The sequence below is a fragment of the Oncorhynchus mykiss genome, chromosome 2 (assembly GCF_013265735.2).
Source record: "Oncorhynchus mykiss isolate Arlee chromosome 2, USDA_OmykA_1.1, whole genome shotgun sequence".
Lineage (NCBI taxonomy): Eukaryota > Metazoa > Chordata > Actinopteri > Salmoniformes > Salmonidae > Oncorhynchus > Oncorhynchus mykiss.
Window position 1 is genome coordinate 6,108,246 of NC_048566.1, and position 20,333 is coordinate 6,128,578.

General features: G+C 45.8%; 1 protein-coding gene and 1 long non-coding RNA gene across 6 annotated transcripts in view; both read right to left on the reverse strand.

Moving 5' to 3' along the window:
- Positions 1–20,333, reverse strand: part of nbeal2 (neurobeachin-like 2) — a 140,418-nt gene that overhangs the window by 21,564 nt on the left and 98,521 nt on the right. For all 5 annotated transcript variants that reach the window (XM_036936160.1, XM_036936151.1, XM_036936146.1 and 2 more), the window contains 14 exons: positions 19,387–19,543; positions 17,655–17,798; positions 16,085–16,210; positions 15,615–15,815; positions 12,762–12,911; positions 12,153–12,310; positions 11,165–11,289; positions 10,414–10,531; positions 10,103–10,260; positions 9,718–9,851; positions 9,258–9,365; positions 7,039–7,134; positions 6,672–6,796; positions 6,160–6,300 (listed from right to left, as the gene is read on the reverse strand). In XM_036936160.1, coding sequence (XP_036792055.1) covers positions 6,160–6,300; positions 6,672–6,796; positions 7,039–7,134; positions 9,258–9,365; positions 9,718–9,851; positions 10,103–10,260; positions 10,414–10,531; positions 11,165–11,289; positions 12,153–12,310; positions 12,762–12,911; positions 15,615–15,815; positions 16,085–16,210; positions 17,655–17,798; positions 19,387–19,543 — 1,941 coding nt within the window. The remainder of the gene's footprint in view (positions 1–6,159; positions 6,301–6,671; positions 6,797–7,038; positions 7,135–9,257; positions 9,366–9,717; positions 9,852–10,102; positions 10,261–10,413; positions 10,532–11,164; positions 11,290–12,152; positions 12,311–12,761; positions 12,912–15,614; positions 15,816–16,084; positions 16,211–17,654; positions 17,799–19,386; positions 19,544–20,333) is intronic.
- Positions 4,281–6,020, reverse strand: LOC118937379. The gene is made up of 3 exons (XR_005034726.1): positions 5,707–6,020; positions 4,968–5,123; positions 4,281–4,803 (listed from the first exon to the last, which is right to left on the reverse strand). It is a non-coding gene; the product is annotated as an uncharacterized LOC118937379 (long non-coding RNA).

Here is a 20,333-nt window from a genome sequence, read left to right on the forward strand (position 1 = left end):
TAACACGGCCAGGAACCACACTGTTCAAATGTAACACGGCCAGGAACCACACTGTTCAAATGTAACACGGCCAGGAACCACACTGTTCAAATGTAACACGGCCAGGTACCACACTGTTCAAATGTAACACGGCCAGGAACCACACTGTTCAAATGTAACACGGCCAGGTACCACACTGTTCAAATGTAACACGGCCAGGAACCACACTGTTCAAATGTAACACGGCCAGGAACCACACTGTTCAAATGTAACACGGCCAGGAACCACACTGTTCAAATGTAACACGGCCAGGAACCACACTGTTCAAATATAACACGGCCAGGAACCACACTGTTCAAATGTAACACGGCCAGGTACCACACTGTTCAAATGTAACACGGCCAGGAACCACACTGTTCAAATGTAACACGGCCAGTTACCACACTGTTCAAATGTAACACACACGGCCAGGTACCACACTGTTCAAATGTAACACAAACGGCCAGGTACCACACTGTTCAAATGTAACACAAACGGCCAGGTACCACACTGTTCAAATGTAACACGGCCAGGAACCACACTGTTCAAATGTAACACACACGGCCAGGTACCACACTGCTCAAATGTAACACACACGGCCAGGTACCACACTGTTCAAATGTAACACACACGGCCAGGTACCACACTGTTCAAATGTAACACAAACGGCCAGGTACCACACTGTTCAAATGTAACACAAACGGCCAGGTACCACACTGTTCAAATGTAACACACACGGCCAGGTACCACACTGTTCAAATGTAACACAAACGGCCAGGTACCACACTGTTCAAATGTAACACAAACGGCCAGGTACCACACTGTTCAAATGTAACACGGCCAGGAACCACACTGTTCAAATGTAACACACACGGCCAGGTACCACACTGCTCAAATGTAACACACACGGCCAGGTACCACACTGTTCAAATGTAACACACACGGCCAGGAACCACACTGTTCAAATGTAACACACACGGCCAGGTACCACACTGTTCAAATGTAACACACACGGCCAGGTACCACACTGTTCAAATGTAACACACACGGCCAGGTACCACACTGTTCAAATGTAACACACGCGGCCAGGTACCACACTGTTCAAATGTAACACACACGGCCAGGTACCAAACTGTTCAAATGTAACACGGCCAGGAACCACACTATTCAAATGTAACACACACGGCCAGGTACCACACTGTTCAAATGTAACACACACGGCCAGGTACCACACTGTTCAAATGTAACACACACGGCCAGGTACCACACTGTTCAAATGTAACACACACGGCCAGGTACCACACTGTTCAAATGTAACACGGCCAGGAACCACACTGTTCAAATGTAACACGGCCAGGAACCACACTGTTCAAATGTAACACGGCCAGGAACCACACTGTTCAAATGTAACACGGCCAGGAACCACACTGTTCAAATGTAACACGGCCAGGTACCACACTGTTCAAATGTAACACGGCCAGGAACCACACTGTTCAAATGTAACACACACGGCCAGGTACCACACTGTTCAAATGTAACACGGCCAGGTACCACACTATTCAAATGTAACACGGCCAGGTACCACACTGTTCAAATGTAACACGGCCAGGTACCACACTGTTCAAATGTAACACAGCCAGGTACCACACTGTTCAAATGTAACACGGCCAGGAACCACACTGTTCAAATGTAACACGGCCAGGTACCACACTGTTCAAATGTAACACGGCCAGGTACCACACTGTTCAAATGTAACACGGCCAGGAACCACACTGTTCAAATGTAGCACACACGGCCAGGAACCAAACTGTTCAAATGTAACACGGCCAGGTACCACACTGTTCAAATGTAACACACACGGCCAGGTACCACACTGTTCAAATGTAACACGGCCAGGAACCACACTGTTCAAATGAAACACGGCCAGGAACCACACTGTTCAAATGTAACACGGCCAGGAACCACACTGTTCAAATGTAACACGGCCAGGAACCACACTGTTCAAATGTAACACGGCCAGGAACCACACTGTTCAAATGTAACACGGCCAGGTACCACACTGTTCAAATGTAACACGGCCAGGAACCACACTGTTCAAATGTAACACGGCCAGGTACCACACTGTTCAAATGTAACACGGCCAGGTACCACACTGTTCAAATGTAACACGGCCAGGTACCACACTGTTCAAATGTAACACGGCCAGGTACCACACTGTTCAAATGTAACACGGCCAGGAACCACACTGTTCAAATGTAACACGGCCAGATACCACACTGTTCAAATGTAACACGGCCAGGTACCACACTGTTCAAATGTAACATGGCCAGGAACCACACTGTTCAAATGTAGCACACACGGCCAGGAACCACACTGTTCAAATGTAACACACACGGCCAGGTACCACACTGTTCAAATGTAACACGGCCAGGTACCACACTGTTCAAATGTAACACGGCCAGGTACCACACTGTTCAAATGTAACACACACGGCCAGGTACCACACTGTTCAAATGTAACACGGCCAGGTACCACACTGTTCAAATGTAACACACACGGCCAGGTACCACACTGTTCAAATGTAACACACACGGCCAGGTACCACACTGTTCAAATGTAACACACACGGCCAGGTACCACACTGTTCAAATGTAACACACACGGCTAGGTACCACACTGTTCAAATGTAACACACACGGCCAGGTACCACACTGTTCAAATGTAACACACACGGCCAGGTACCACACTGTTCAAATGTAACACGGCCAGGTACCACACTGTTCAAATGTAACACACACGGCCAGGTACCACACTGTTCAAATGTAACATACACGGCCAGGAACCACACTGTTCAAATGTAACACACACGGCCAGCTACCACACTGTTCAAATGTAACACGGCCAGGTACCACACTGTTCAAATGTAACACACACGGCCAGGTACCACACTGTTCAAATGTAACACACACGGCCAGGTACCACACTGTTCAAATGTAACACGGCCAGGTACCACACTGTTCAAATGTAACACGGCCAGGAACCACACTGTTCAAATGTAGCACACACGGCCAGGAACCACACTGTTCAAATGTAACACGGCCAGGTACCACACTGTTCAAATGTAACACGGCCAGGTACCACACTGTTCAAATGTAACCCACACGGCCAGGAACCACACTGTTCAAATGTAACACGGCCAGGTACCACACTGTTCAAATGTAACACGGCCAGGTACCACACTGTTCAAATGTAACACACACGGCCAGGAACCACACTGTTCAAATGTAACACACACGGCCAGGTACCACACAGTTCAAATGTAACACACACGGCCAGGTACCACACTGTTCAAATGTAACACACACGGCCAGGTACCACACTGTTCAAATGTAACACACACGGCCAGGTACCACACTGTTCAAATGTAACACACGGCCAGGTACCACACTGTTCAAATGTAACACACACGGCCAGGTACCACACTGTTCAAATGTAACACGGCCAGGTACCACACTGTTCAAATGTAACACACACGGCCAGGTACCACACTGTTCAAATGTAACACACACGGCCAGGTACCACACTGTTCAAATGTAACACACATGGCCAGGTACCACACTGTTCAAATGTAACACGGCCAGGAACCACACTGTTCAAATGTAACACGGCCAGGAACCACACTGTTCAAATGTAACACGGCCAGGAACCACACTGTTCAAATGTAACACACACGGCCAGGTACCACACTGTTCAAATGTAACACGGCCAGGTACCACACTGTTCAAATGTAACACGGCCAGGTACCACACTGTTCAAATGTAACACGGCCAGGTACCACACTGTTCAAATGTAACACACACGGCCAGGTACCACACTGTTCAAATGTAACACGGCCAGGAACCACACTGTTCAAATGTAACACGGCCAGGAACCACACTGTTCAAATGTAACACGGCCAGGTACCACACTGTTCAAATGTAACACGGCCAGGAACCACACTGTTCAAATGTAACACACACGGCCAGGTACCACACTGTTCAAATGTAACACGGCCAGGTACCACACTGTTCAAATGTAACACGGCCAGGTACCACACTGTTCAAATGTAACACACACGGCCAGGTACCACACTGTTCAAATGTAACACGGCCAGGTACCACACTGTTCAAATGTAACACGGCCAGGTACCACACTGTTCAAATGTAACACGGCCAGGTACCACACTGTTCAAATGTAACACACACGGCCAGGAACCACACTGTTCAAATGAAACACACACGGCCAGGAACCACACTGTTCAAATGAAACACACACACACACACTTTGAAGTGTTAGGTTAATACGTTACACACTTGTGTCTTCAAACAACCCAATATACACACACCCCTGCTGTACCTACAGCTGGATGAGGAGGGTAGTGGAGGGTTACTGTACGTACAGCTGGATGAGGAGGGTAGTGAAGGGTTACTGTACCTACAGCTGGATGTGGAGGGTAGTGGAGGGTTACTGTACCTACAGCTGGATGTGGAGGGTAGTGGAGGGTTACTGTACCTACCGCTGGATGAGGAGGGTAGTGAAGGGTTACTGTACCTACAGCTGGATGAGGAGGGTAGTGAAGGGTTACTGTACCTACAGCTGGATGAGGAGGGTAGTGAAGGGTTACTGTACCTACAGTTGGATGAGGAGGGTAGTGAAGGGTTACTGTACCTACAGCTGGATGAGGAGGGTAGTGAAGGGTTACTGTACCTACAGCTGGATGAGGAGGGTAGTGAAGGGTTACTGTACCTGCCACTCTGCAGCTGGATGAGGAGGGTAGTGAAGGGTTACTGTACCTACAGCTGGACGAGGAGGGTAGTGAAGGGTTACTGTACCTACAGCTGGATGAGGAGGGTAGTGAAGGGTTACTGTACCTACAGCTGGATGAGGAGGGTAGTGAAGGGTTACTGTACCTACAGCTGGATGAGGAGGGTAGTGAAGGGTTACTGTACCTACAGCTGGATGAGGAGGGTAGTGGAGGGTTACTGTACCTACAGCTGGATGAGGAGGGTAGTGGAGGGTTACTGTACCTACAGCTGGATGAGGAGGGTAGTGAAGGGTTACTGTACCTGCCACTCTGCAGCTGGATGAGGAGGGTAGTGGAGGTTTACTGTACCTGCCACTCTGCAGCTGGATGTGGGTAGTGGAGGGTTACTGTACCTGCCACTCTGCAGCTGGATGTGGAGGGTAGTGGAGGGTTACTGTACCTGCCACTCTGCAGCTGGATGTGGAGGGTAGTGGAGGGTTACTGTACCTACAGCTGGATGTGGAGGGTAGTGAAGGGTTACTGTACCTACAGCTGGATGTGGAGGGTAGTGAAGGGTTACTGTACCTACAGCTGGATGAGGAGGGTAGTGGAGGGTTACTGTACCTGCCACTCTGCAGCTGGATGTGGAGGGTAGTGGAGGGTTACTGTACCTACAGCTGGATGAGGAGGGTAGTGAAGGGTTACTGTACCTACAGCTGGATGAGGAGGGTAGTGGAGGGTTACTGTACCTACAGCTGGATGAGGAGGGTAGTGGAGGGTTACTGTACCTACAGCTGGATGAGGAGGGTAGTGAAGGGTTACTGTACCTACAGCTGGATGAGGAGGGTAGTGAAGGGTTACTGTACCTACAGCTGGATGAGGAGGGTAGTGAAGGGTTACTGTACCTACAGCTGGATGAGGAGGGTAGTGAAGGGTTACTGTACCTACAGCTGGATGTGGAGGGTAGTGAAGGGTTACTGTACCTACAGCTGGATGTGGAGGGTAGTGGAGGGTTACTGTACCTACAGCTGGATGAGGAGGGTAGTGGAGGGTTACTGTACCTACAGCTGGATGTGGAGGGTAGTGAAGGGTTACTGTACCTGCCACTCTGCAGCTGGATGAGGAGGGTAGTGAAGGGTTACTGTACCTACAGCTGGATGTGGAGGGTAGTGGAGGGTTACTGTACCTACAGCTGGATGTGGAGGGTAGTGAAGGGTTACTGTACCTGCCACTCTGCAGCTGGATGTGGAGGGTAGTGAAGGGTTACTGTACCTGCCACTCTACAGCTGGATGAGGAGGGTAGTGAAGGGTTACTGTACCTACAGCTGGATGTGGAGGGTAGTGGAGGGTTACTGTACCTGCCACTCTGCAGCTGGATGTGGAGGGTAGTGAAGGGCTCCATACGGATCATGTAGTGCATGACTCCTGCAGCGTTAGAGTAGTGTGTTCCATAGTGGAACTTATCTATGGTGCCCGTTGAGTCCTCAAAGCTCTCATACCTGATCAGACAAGACACAATGATTCAAATGGTACCCTGCATTAACAGGAACAATAATGAATTCAACATGAAACACAGGCAGTAACACAGTGTATTTGTGGAGCACGTAGGCTGTGTAAAATACTGGTCATTATAAAACAGACTGAATTCAGATCACACAACACATTTACTAGGATGAGCTTGGTGTTTAAACAGAACTGGAGATGATCTGGTCTGTGTCCCAAAGCATCATCTTCCCTACATAGTGGATCTGCTTTTGACCAGAGCCACCTATTCCCTGGTTATAAATAGTGACCTAGTGTACATAGGAAACTGGGTGCCATTTGGGACACAGCCCTGGAGTTCTCTGTGCGAGGTCACTGCAGTACTCACTTCTCCCTGACGTTCTGTGCGTGGCGGGGGTTGACTACTCCCATGGGTTTGGACAGGTCTCTGAACACGGCTGGGTTCTCCAGGTCCAGATCTGGAGAGGTGTAGTCACTCAGCACCCATGGGAACTGGACCCAACCCAACCCAGGGACACCATTAGATTAGACTGGACTACTACGCTCATTTGTTCCTGCATTCATGATTCATTTGTTTGTTAATTCATTCATAGATTCAATGATTCATTTGTTTGTTGATTCTTCTGTTCATTCATTCATTCATTCATAGATTCAATGATTCATTCGTTTGTTGATTCTTCTGTTTATTAATTTCATTCCTCCCTCCCTCCCTGGTTTACGGGACAGGGACTTACCACAGGGTACTGAGACAGGTCGTTGTAGGTACGTCCAGAGATGGTGTTCAGTTGCATCAGATATTCAAAGTTGGAAATCTCTCTGCATACCCATCTCTAATGACAAAACACAAACCGTTAGCTTCCTCTCTGCATACCCATCTCTAATGACAAAACACAAACAGTTAGCTTCCTCTCTGCATACCCATCTCTAATGACAAAACACAAACAGTTAGCTTCCTCTCTGCATACCCATCTCTAATGACAAAACACAAACAGTTAGCTTCCTCTCTGCATACCCATCTCTAATGACAAACACAAACAGTTAGCTTCCTCTCTGCATACCCATCTCTAATGACAAACACAAACAGTTAGCTTCCTCTCTGCATTCCCATCTCTAATGACAAACACAAACAGTTAGCTTCCTCTCTGCATACCCATCTCTAATGACAAACACAAACAGTTAGCTTCCTCTCTGCATACCCATCTCTAATGACAAACACAAACAGTTAGCTTCCTCTCTGCATACCCATCTCTAATGACAAAACACAAACAGTTAGCTTCCTCTCTGCATACCCATCTCTAATGACAAACACAAACAGTTAGCTTCCTCTCTGCATACCCATCTCTAATGACAAACACAAACAGTTAGCTTCCTCTCTGCATTCCCATCTCTAATGACAAACACAAACAGTTAGCTTCCTCTCTGCATACCCATCTCTAATGACAAACACAAACAGTTAGCTTCCTCTCTGCATACCCATCTCTAATGACAAAACACAAACAGTTAGCTTCCTCTCTGCATACCCATCTCTAATGACAAACACAAACAGTTAGCTTCCTCTCTGCATACCCATCTCTAATGACAAACACAAACAGTTAGCTTCCTCTCTGCATACCCATCTCTAATGACAAACACAAACAGTTAGCTTCCTCTCTGCATACCCATCTCTAATGACAAACACAAACAGTTAGCTTTCTCTCTGCATACCCATCTCTAATGACAAAACACAAACAGTTAGCTTCCTCTCTGCATACCCATCTCTAATGACAAACACAAACAGTTAGCTTCCTCTTAGTTTAGTTGACATGTTTGACATCATCATCTGAGACTCAATCATTAAGATGTTACTGAGGTAGTAAGTAGGCTGAGGTAGTAGGCTGAGGTAGTAGGCTGAGGCAGTAGGCTGAGGCAGTAGGCTGAGGTAGTAGGCTGAGGCAGTAGGCTGAGGCAGTAGGCTGAGGCAGTAGGCTGTGGCAGTAGGCTGAGGTAGTAGGCTGAGGCAGTAGGCTGAGGTAGTAGGCTGAGGCAGTAGGCTGTGGCAGTAGGCTGAGGTAGTAGGCTGAGGCAGTAGGCTGTGGTAGTAGGCTGAGGCAGTAGGCTGAGGCAGTAGGCTGAGGCAGTAGGCTGAGGTAGTAGGCTGAGGCAGTAGGCTGAGGTAGTAGGCTGAGGCAGTAGGCTGTGGCAGTAGGCTGAGGCAGTAGGCTGAGGCAGTAGGCTGTGGTAGTAGGCTGTGGTAGTAGGCTGTGGTAGTAGGCTGAGGTAGTAGGCTGAGGCAGTAGGCTGAGGTAGTAGGCTGTGGCAGTAGGCTGAGGTAGTAGGCTGAGGCAGTAGGCTGAGGCAGTAGGCTGAGGCAGTAGGCTGTGGCAGTAGGCTGTGGTAGTAGGCTGAGGCAGTAGGCTGAGGCAGTAGGCTGTGGTAGTAGGCTGAGGCAGTAGGCTGTGGTAGTAGGCTGAGGCAGTAGGCTGAGGCAGTAGGCTGTGGTAGTAGGCTGAGGTAGTAGGCTGTGGTAGTAGGCTGTGGTAGTAGGCTGTGGTAGTAGGCTGAGGTAGTAGGCTGAGGCAGTAGGCTGAGGCAGTAGGCTGAGGCAGTAGGCTGAGGCAGTAGGCTGAGGCAGTAGGCTGTGGTAGTAGGCTGTGGTAGTAGGCTGTGGTAGTAGGCTGAGGTAGTAGGCTGTGGTAGTAGGCTGTGGTAGTAGGCTGAGGTAGTAGGCTGAGGCAGTAGGGTGTGGTAGTAGGCTGTGGTAGTAGGCTGAGGCAGTAGGCTGAGGCAGTAGGCTGAGGCAGTAGGCTGAGGTAGTAGGTCCTTACTGAATCAATAGTTATCGGTGTAACACACAGGCTGCATCCCAAACTGCACCCTATTCCCTATATAGTGCACTTCTTTTGACCAGAGCCCAATGGGCCTTACATAGGGAATAGAGTCCCATTTGTGATGCAGACAGAGTTAACAGCTGTACCTGTGTGAGTCCAGAAGCCTTGAGGAGCTCCTGAGGAGAGCGGGAGCCGAAATAGAAGAGGTTGGGGGGCCGCAGCCCCAGGATCCTAGAGTACACCATGTTCCTCACCTGGGGAGGGAGGTCGGGGTCAAGTTATACATGTCTCTTACACTGGTCCTTTTCATATCACTTCGCATTATCATTAGTGTCAAATAATGATACAATTCCACATCTTATTACAGGTATTTGGATCAACACTGTGGTACAAAGACAGTGGTGGCTGGTGCCACGTTAAATCGGAGGACGTGGCTCGGCTGGAAACAGAATGGTATCAGCCACAACAAAGGCATGGTTTCCTTGTGTTTGATACCAATACATTGACTCTAGTCCAGCCATTACTGGGAGCCATCTACCCCTCATTAGCCTTCACTGTACTAAAGGCCTCAGGCCCTTGAATCTAGCAGTTAGACTAGAGACACACCTTCTTCTTGAAGTTGATGAAGTAGTGTGACTGGTCGATGAAGAACAGCTCCACAGCAGAGCGACGCAGGTTGTAGCGTCTCAGGTGCACCTCTCTCAGCTGAGACAGGGGCCGCTTGAAATCAAAACCAATTCCTGGATAGATAGAAGTTTGTCAAGATTCAATGGTATCATGACGTCAGCAGTGACTGTTCTTTACTGTGACTGGGGAATGATGCATACACAAAGACAGATCCTCTGGTCAGATGAAGCCTGGGTCTGGACTAAGAAGCCTGCTGAATGGAGAATCTCCATTGATATAGCTTTACCGGTCTCAAGACTAGATTTAATCTGTGTCTGGGAAACTGCCCCATAGTGTTCATTGCCAGACGTCTTTATGTCCTCACCCTCTTCCGTCTCTTCCTTCTCGCTGCTGGCGTCGTAGAAGTACAGGTGATGTGTGGTGACCTCCAGTCGTCCCGGAATCACCGCCACGATGGTGATGAGTTCACAGTCCTCTGACAGAACCAGCTTCTCCTTCTGACTGTCGTCCTCCCCCTCCACCCTGAGGAACCGTTAGAGAAAAGACATGTATCAGATGAATATTTCACCACTAGCATTTCTGATTCAACTAACCAAGGGCTTGCTGATTATTTTACTAGTTGGTGCTGAGGTTGATATGTGGAGTGGGTAGGGGGGTGGAGATCAAGTCACTCACTTATTGTCCAGAAAGACAATGTCCTCTTCTCCTAACTGGTCATCCTCCATGTCACTCACTTTGGCCTCCTTGGCAACAGCCAATGGGAGGGGTTCTGAACTGCGAGGACTATCAGCTCCTGATGTGGAGAGATGCAGACAGACAATACATTCTACTGAACCTGAGCACACTCTCACAGACCTATATTACATGAGCACACTCTCACAGACCTATATTACCTGAGCACACTCTCACAGACCTATATTACCTGAGCACACTCTCACAGACCTATATTACCTGCGCACACTCTCACAGACCTATATTACCTGAGCACACTCTCACAGACTTATATTACCTGAGCACAGTCTCACAGACCTATATTACCTGAGCACAGTCTCACAGACCTATATTACCTGAACACACACTCACAGACCTATATTACCTGAGCAGAGATTCAGGATGATACCTCTTTTTTTTCTTCTGATGTTGTGAAGCTTAATGCCAAATGAATTCCCCAATCTTAGGAAAATAAAGGTCTTCTAATCTAATGTTACCTGAACACAGATTTTTAAAACACATGTTCAAAACACAGCAGTGCCCGGTGCTAACCTGCACACGAAAACAGATCACCTACCAATTTAGATTGGTAACTTGCTTCTGTTCAACAAAAGCAATTCACTGAAATCTGGTAGACATGGCTACGACGTCATAACTGGGCGAAGCACATAAAGTCCTAACATGCGATGTATAGTTGTCCTCTCATAAGGCGTACCCATGTTGTCTCTGAAGGCACTGGCTTCCTGGTGAGTGTCGTACTGGTAGTTAGGCACTAGTTTCAGACGCATCTTAGAGTACGTCTCCGCGCTGGACAACTTCCATTTCACCTCTAGTGGGACTCTGAGGTACAAATCACAATAGATTCCAGTCAGGCACAAAGCACCACAACAAAGATTACAACATGAATGACATTAGTAGTCGAGTCCATCTGGTGCAGGGCAAAGCTCCCATTATATGTTGATCTAGGGTCAGTTTTGCACTTTAACCCCTAATGGTTAAAGGAGTTGTTCACTATTTTACAACATGATGTTAGATGGTTCCTCACCTTGAAAGTAGCCTATGAGCCAGGAGAAACAGTCATTATAAACCTAAGCTAACTTTAGCAACCGCTAGCTAAAAATCAATGGAAGTGATGGGGGGTGAGCATGTTTATCTTTTACATGGCCAAATCCTCTTAAAGTAACTCAAACCAAGTAACATCAAACCAAATAAGGAGTTGATGTCAGGTGACTTGGACAGTATTTGTTTCTAAACATGCCCCCATCACATCCATTGATTTGTAGCTAGCGGTGGCTAAAGTTAGCTGACGTTTGAAAAGGGTTGATTAAAGATAACTGCACCATAGATTCCAGTTTCTCCTGGCCCATAGACTACTTTCAGGGTGAGGAACCAGCTAACGTCATGTTGTAAAAATAATGAACTACTCCTTTAATGTTAGGACATGGGGAAGGTAACCAGAGCCTAGATATATACACCTTACTATGGAATAGGGTGCCATTAGCCCTATGGGCCTTGGTCAAAAGTAGATCACTATATAGGGAATAGGGTGCCATTAGCCCTATGGGCCTCGGTCAAAAGTAGATCACTATATAGGGAATAGGGTGCCATTAGCCCTATGGGCCTTGGCCAAAAGTAGATCACTATATAGGGAATAGGGTGCCATTTGGGACGGAATCATAGATATAGATAGGATAGAGTCAGACCTGTGTGCCCAGGCCCCTCTCTCGCTGGTGAGCAGCCTGCGGAGGGACTCCCAGTGGCGCCACACTACTCCCTGCTGGCCGGAGCTCTGTTTCTGACCACTGTGGTAACGGCTGTTTTCACTGCGGACCCGCCTCAGGTACGGGTCTACTATCACCTCCTGTAAAGAGCACGCACAGACCCCATGAGCACACACGAACACGCACACACACATAACTGTCGATTAGTGACCCATCAGCAATACGAGCACAAACCAAGTTGTACTGGGCTGATAATCCACAGCTTCAGAATACTCCAGATCACCACAATATAATGAAGACAGTATAACTAGCTGAACAAAAACAACTTTCAAGACACATAATATTGACTTGATATTAATGTCATAATGGAGGTTATGTCATAATGGTATAATAGAGGTTATGTCATAATGGAGGTTATGTCATAATGGAGGTTATGTCATAATGGAGGTTATGTCATAATGGAGGTTATGTCATAATGGAGGTTATGCCATAATGGAGGTTATGTCATAATGGAGGTTATGTCATAATGGAGGACAGTGGGCTGTACTATGACCTCATAGGAGTACCAGGCCTGCTAGTAGCATAGTTTACCTGGAACTTGTCTTTGCTGTAGGTCCTCTCTTTGTCCCTCCGTATGGCAGTGCTCATCAGGTCATCAAAGCACGAGTTCCAGAAGTTAGACATGAGGTCATGACTCTTCCCAAACTGATCCAGTTCATACTGCTCCATGGTGGGCTGCACCTACACATTACATACACACATTATATACAGTAATGTTATATACTACCTACACATTATATACACACATTATATACAGTAATGTTATATACTACCTACACATTATATACACACATTATATACAGTAATGTTATATACTACCTACACATTATATACACACATTATATACAGTAATGTTATATACTACCTACACATTATATACACACATTATATACAGTAATGTTATATACTACCTACACATTATATACACACATTATATACAGTAATGTTATATACTACCTACACGTTACATACACACATTATATACAGTCATGTTATATACTACCTACACATTATATACAGTAATGTTATATACTACCTACACATTATATACACACATTATATACAGTAATGTTATATACTACCTACACATTATATACAGTAATGTTATATACTACCTACACATTATATACAGTAATATTATATATTACCAATACATTATATACAGTAATGTTATATACTACCTACACATTATATACAGTAATGTTATATACTACCTACACATTATATACAGTAATATTATATATATTACCGATACATTATATACAGTAATGTTATATACTACCTATTCATTATATACAGTAATGTTATATACTACCTACACATTATATACAGTAATATTATATATTACCGATACATTAAATACAGTAATGTTATATACTACCTACACATTATATACTGTAATGTTATATACTACCTACACATTATATACTGTAATGTTATAAACTACATACACATTGGCAAAGGCCCTAAAGGTAATGGACCTAAGCTGATAAACGGGCACACAGACAAACTGTTGCTCAGAGACTGGGAAAGAGGGATACCTAGTCAGTTGTACAACTGAATGCATTCAACTGAGATGTGTCTTCTGCATTTAACCCAACCCCTGTGAATCAGACTGGGAGCAAAGGTCAAAACTGGGCTCTACTGCCAGATCTATGACATTTTCTATTTACAAGATATCTAAACAAAACAGATTTGTGATTATTCACCGTCACACACATTTATAATAAATCCTCAGCTGAACCAAGTGGGTAGACGTCTGTTTGGCTTCGTATCCTCAAACCTCTTGGTCTGCAAGGTGACTTCTCTTCCATTAAATTCACACGGTAAATACAAGGAAAGCTTTCCGATTCTGTTCTCATTTCTAACCTGGGAGAGAAGCCACTCTCCTGGACAAAATCCTGGCCTTCCATCCACGTACCTCCAGTGTGTAGATTAAGAGGTAAATAATGAGAGGAGGACCAGAGAACACTGAACAGACAGATTATCTGTCCCTGGTTTAGTTTTCACTCTGAGGCAGAAAGGAGGATGTGACATCAGCCTGTCTAGAAACACTAGCCTGAGAGAAGAGACAAAACGTCAACACCGCATTTAGTAGTAGAACCTACGGACTCAGTTTAGTTTCTGAACTAAAGAAGAGAAGAGACAAAACGTCAACACCGCGTTTAGTAGAAGAACCTACGGACTCAGTTTAGTTTCTGAACTAAAGAAGAGAAGAGACAAAACGTCAACACCGCGTTTAGTAGAAGAACCTACGGACTCAGTTTAGTTTCTGAACTAAAGAAGAGAAGTGTACAAGCTAATGTTTTTTAGCCTGTCCAGGAACTACTGAGGAAAATGAGCTGTCCAACATACTTGACTGGATGTTTGTTTACTCCATGTGTAACTCTGTTGTTGTTGTTTGTGTCGCACTGCTTTGCTTTATCTTGGCCAGGTTGCAGTTGGAAATGAGAACTTGTTCTCAGCTGGTCTAAACGGTTAATTAAATAAAAAACATTTTTATTTTTAAACGTTTTAATACGACACTGTCTGAGACGTTGACTATAATCCATTGTCCATGGCCTGTGTGGTCCAGCCGTTACAACACACAGGTATACCAGAGTCGGCATGGGTTTGAATCCATCCCACTGCCCTTTCACTCACCCTTCCCTGTCTTTCAAACAGTTTACTATCGCTTCAATACAAAAAGCAAAACAAAATTAAAGAAAGTAGTGGGACTGACCCAGTCCTTAAAAAAATACCTTTATTATTAATTGTCCGTCTGAAATAAATCACGTCCCAAATGGCTTCCATGGGGCAGAAGGCTGTGTGATGATGTGATTCTGGATGGTCAGATAGCGAGCAACAAGCTGTCATATGGGGAATCGTAGGTGGCTCGTTTCAGCTCGTTTCAGCTTGTTTCAGCTCGTTTCAGCTGGTTTCAGCTGGTTTCAGCTGGTTTCAGCTGGTTTCAAGCTGGTTTCAGCTGGTTTCAACTAGTTTCAACTCGTATCAACTCGTATCAACTAGTTTTATGTTGTTATTGATACCATGTTCTGTTTTGACGTGTTTGACTGATGTCATGTCTATGCTAATATGGCTCAAGTTCCCTAGCTAGCTAACCTACAACTGCAACGATGGATTTTAGAAACAAAAAGAGCTCCTTGTGCTCAAATATTCAGTTTCAATAAACACTGAGATTAAATATAGTTTACATGTTGTTAACAATCTCAGCCAACCCCGTCTGTTTGGCCCCAGAGTTGCACACCCGTTGGTTTTGTTGCTAAACAACCAACCCGGCTGTAAGGCCCTGGTCAAATGTAGTGCACTATATAGGGAATAGGTTGCCATTTGGGATACAGCCTATATAAAGAAGAAGATAGATGAAGGTTGAGCAGTACTGACGTGGCGTTGGTAGAAGTCCAGCCACTCTACTGTGTGGCTGTAGCTCTGGAGGTCCTGGGCGAAGGTGGGGCTGCCGTTGGTGACTGGCAGGCTGGGCAGCAGGCCGTGCAGGGTCACGGGGTCAGCGTGTTGGTCCAGGAGGGTACGCACGATGGGCACCAGCTGAGAAAAGGTCTCCGTGTGTCCTCCGTTGGGGCCCGCCTAAAAATAAAAAACACCTTACTGTCGTACTTGTCTTTATTTGTTAGTGTAAAGCCGGTGATAAGACTGGAAACACCAGAATAACAGATAACAGATATGTTCTCACAGTAAAAGGCACCGACTTAGCAAATGGCTGCTTTATTGAGGAACGTTTTAATTGCAATGACGATGTATGTGGTCGTCTTGCCTACTTTACTTGAATGCATTAACTAAGTCGCTCTGGATAAGGGCGTCTGCTAAAATGACAGAAATGTCCAACGTAAATGTACCTCCATTACCCCGCCGGGCCACAGGGGGGCACCTAGTCGCCCCAGCAGGAAGCACACCTCGTCCCAGCCCAGAGATAGAACTGTCTGCAGGAGGCTGTGGAGTTTAACGCAGGCCATTACAGACACCTGGGGAGAGAGGGAAGGGAGAGAGACAGAGACACAGAGACAGAGAGACACAGAGAGAGAAACAGAGAGAGACACAGAGACAGAGAGACACAGAGAGAGAAACAGAGAGAGACACAGAGACAGAGAGACACAGAGAGAGAAACAGAGAGAGACACAGAGACAGAGAGACACAGAGAGAGAAACAGAGAGAGACACAGAGACAGAGAGACACAGAGAGAGAAACAGAGAGAGACACAGAGACAGAGACACAGAGACAGAGACACAGAGAGAGAAACAGAGAGAGAAACAGAGACAGAGAGACACAGAGAGAGACAGAGAGACACAGAGAGAGACACAGAGAGAGACACAGAGAGAGACACAGAGAGAGACACAGAGAGAGACAAAGAGACAGAGAGACACAGAGAGAGACACAGAGACAGAGAGACACAGAGACAGAGAGACACAGAGAGAGACACAGAGAGAGACACAGAGAGAGAGAGACACAGAGAGACACAGAGACAGAGAGACACAGAGAGAGACACAGAGAGAGACACAGAGACAGAGAGACACAGAGAGAGAAACAGAGAGAGACACAGAGACAGAGAGACACAGAGAGAGACACAGAGAGAGACACAGAGACAGAGAAATTATTTGGTCAAAAAGCAAATTAGGCTCCACTTCAAAAGTATTCTCACAGGTCTTAAAATCAACAGAAGTCCTAGTAAATGTTTCATCAGTACACAAACCTAATATTATTATTCCTCAGCTGATGTATTTTTTAAGTGGGGTACTAATACTAACAAAACACACAACAACAATACAAGTGGATGGAAAAAGCTTTGCTCCTTCAAAAAGGAATAAACAAATCCCAACGCTTAAAGGACCATTTTGGACCATTTATTTATGACCACTTGATACTACTCCTACAGGAGTGCAAAATAGCACCCCATTCCCTGCATAGTGCACTACCTCTGACCAGAGAGTTATGCACTATGTAGGGAACAGGGTACCATTTGGGATGCAGCCCAACAGTAGTTATAACTCAGAGAAGAGCTGCCCTGTCCTACACAACACTCCTCGGGAGGAATGCTAGCTATGTTCTCTGTGCACTGATAGATAACCATAGAAGGACTGGTGTTCTAAACACACTTTCTTCTCAAGAGGTCTAACCTTTATTTGATAGTAAATGTGTACTGACAGACAGAGCATTGGGATTGGTCCCACGGCATTTGGAGTTTAAACTTCCAAACCCACGCGTTGACTTATGCCCTCAATGGATGTAGTTTGGAGAAAGAAGTTGTTTCCCCAAATAGCACCCTATTCCACCCCTATCTCAGCCTATGGGCTCTGGTCAAAAGTAGTAGACTATATAGTGAATAGGGAGCCATTCGGCATGCAAGCCAGAGATTGAGCCAGTCTAGTTTGGCTAGAGGGAGGTGGGCGTAGCGTAACATAGGTGACTGACCTGTGAGTCCTGTTTCTGGATGTAGCCGGTGATGATGCGCAGGCCGATCTGAGCCATCTCTCTGAGCTCCAGAGCCCCGGGGGTACCAGGGGTGCTGTGCCACGCCTGTAGTCTGTCCAGGAGGTTCACCACCCCCTCAAAGATCTACGACGACAACACACCTGTTAACAGTCTACAACACATTCTCATTCAATTCAATTCCCACGAGGGGCAATTATGTAGATACGTGAAAACAACATAACAGTGACTCAATTCTCAAGACCGGGTTACCACACAGTTAAATGATATAGCTAGAACTACTGTTCAAAACATCCTTCAAAACAGTAGCCAAGCTAAAGCCAACACAGAAGACGAGACACATCCACTGACATTAAACACACACACATTCACGATTACAGGAAGTAGCTGTGCCGTTAATACATGTAATCTAAAATGTAATCTACCTAATCCCAGAATATGTATTATTTACCATGAGAGGACCATAAACAATAACTAGTAATGCTGCATACTTCAAGAAAGGTTCAATCTCACCTTTCTGGTAAAAACAATAGTTACACATTGCTGAGATGAAGTCACTTTTGAGCTCAAATACACAGTACAAATATTATACAAATATTGAAAATATGAAATATTTTATGACGTATTTTCTATTCAATAAAACTGTAATGAATATGGCTTGAAATGACTTCTACGCTTTCTAAATATAGTATAATCAGATTATAAAACCCACTAACTATAAGACTTCACCTTTCTTACAACTGTAAAATACATATTTGTATTTTTAGTGTCAGAGAAAAGGTGCATATTTTCTAAAGGTCTCTCTTGATCAAAACATCGGCCCCCACCGCTGTGAGCCACACACACCTCTAGCCTGGCTTCCTGAACACGTTAGCAACTCGCCTTTCGTCTCATATTATTATCGTCCATCTAGGAGAAACTGAAAGTGTTTTTTTTTGTTTCAAATCTAGGAATGATATGAGATTAATGGCTGTAAATGGATCTCTGAATGTGCTACAGTGAATAAACCACTCTCTTGTTGAGCTACGATGTAAGGATTGCAGGCATGTGCTTTGTCAGTGTCTGTGACATAGGGTTCCAGCCAGGAGATGACGGACAGTCGGAAGAGCCAATTAAAACGGTAGGACGGACATCCCAGCTTCAAGTGGTTTCAGATTTCACATCCTACGTCACATAGGCGCAAAAAAATATACTACTGTGTCCGTGGGAACTAGGGCTGGCGCTCAATGCAAGCCATTTCCATCTACAGGGTCCACAGATGGATCTCTAAATGAAACTATGGGTCAGGACTGGAACCAGAACCACGCAGGTCCCCTAAACAGGGGACTTTACATCTAACAGGTGAGTAATATTTTCCTGCAATCAAGGTTAGACATCCGCAACATATGGTTTATATAGTGGACAGTTTGTACCGACAAAACTCTCATCTCAGTGGCACGTACTCGACACACATCCATAGTCTCTCTCTCTCTCAGCTGTTTGGTAAAAAGGTCAACCCTATGCAAAAGGATACCATCAGATCACGGATTTTACATTCACAAATAATTGAGCATGGCTGATATTGTCTGCATCCAAAATGGCACCCTACTCCCTATATAGTGCACTACTGTTGACCAGAGCCCTATGGACCCTGGTCAAAAGTAGTGCACTACATAGAAATATATGGTGCCATTTGGGATGCAGACAACGTGTGGACCATGGTGCAGTACTGTACCTTCTCGCTCCACAGGGCCTGGTTGTCTGTTCCCTCTGAGAAGAGGAAGTCCTGGAGCAGCCTGAGGAGACGCAGCAGACTGGGGAAGTATGGTAGAGAGACACCCTGAGAGTCCCTCAGGTCTGACAGAGAAGACTCCAGCATCATCTCTAACAGACTGAGAGATAGAAACACAGCAGAAAGGAGGGAGGGAGAATAGCCAGTCAACATTTAACTAGCCAGTTAACATTTAGGGCTACATTTTGCTCAACCGAAACAGGACAGAACTGAAAAAAAGTTTATTTCTGTGGTTGATGTGAGTACGACCATTAAACAGGTTAACATTCACAAGGCCGCAGAGCCAGACTGATTACCAGGATGCATACTCAGAGCAAGCACCAACCAACTGGAAAGTGTCTTCACTGACATGTTCAACCTCTCCCTGACCCAGTAATACCTACATGTTTCCAGTAGACCACCATAGTCCCTGTGCCCAAGAACGCCAAGGTAACCTGCCTAAATGACTATCGCCCCGTAGCACTCACATTTATAGCCAAGAAATGCTTTGAAAGGCTGGTCAGATGGTTCAGATCAACAGCATCACCCCTGGACCCACTCTAATTCACATACCGCCCCAACAGATCCACAGATGACGCAATCTCTATTGCCCTCCACACTGCCCTTTCCCACCTGGACAAGAGGAATACCTATGTGAGAATGCTGTTCATTGAATACAGCTCAGCGTTCAACACCACAGTCCCCTCCAAGCTCATCACTAAGCTAAGGACCCTGGGAGTAAACACCTCCCTCTACAACTGGATCCTGGACTTCCTGACGGGCCGCCCCCCAGGTGGTAAGGGTAGGTAACAACACATCTGCCACACTGACACCCTACTGTACTCCCTGTTCACCCACGACTGCGTGGCCACGCATAACTCAAACACCATCATTACCTTTTCTGACGACAC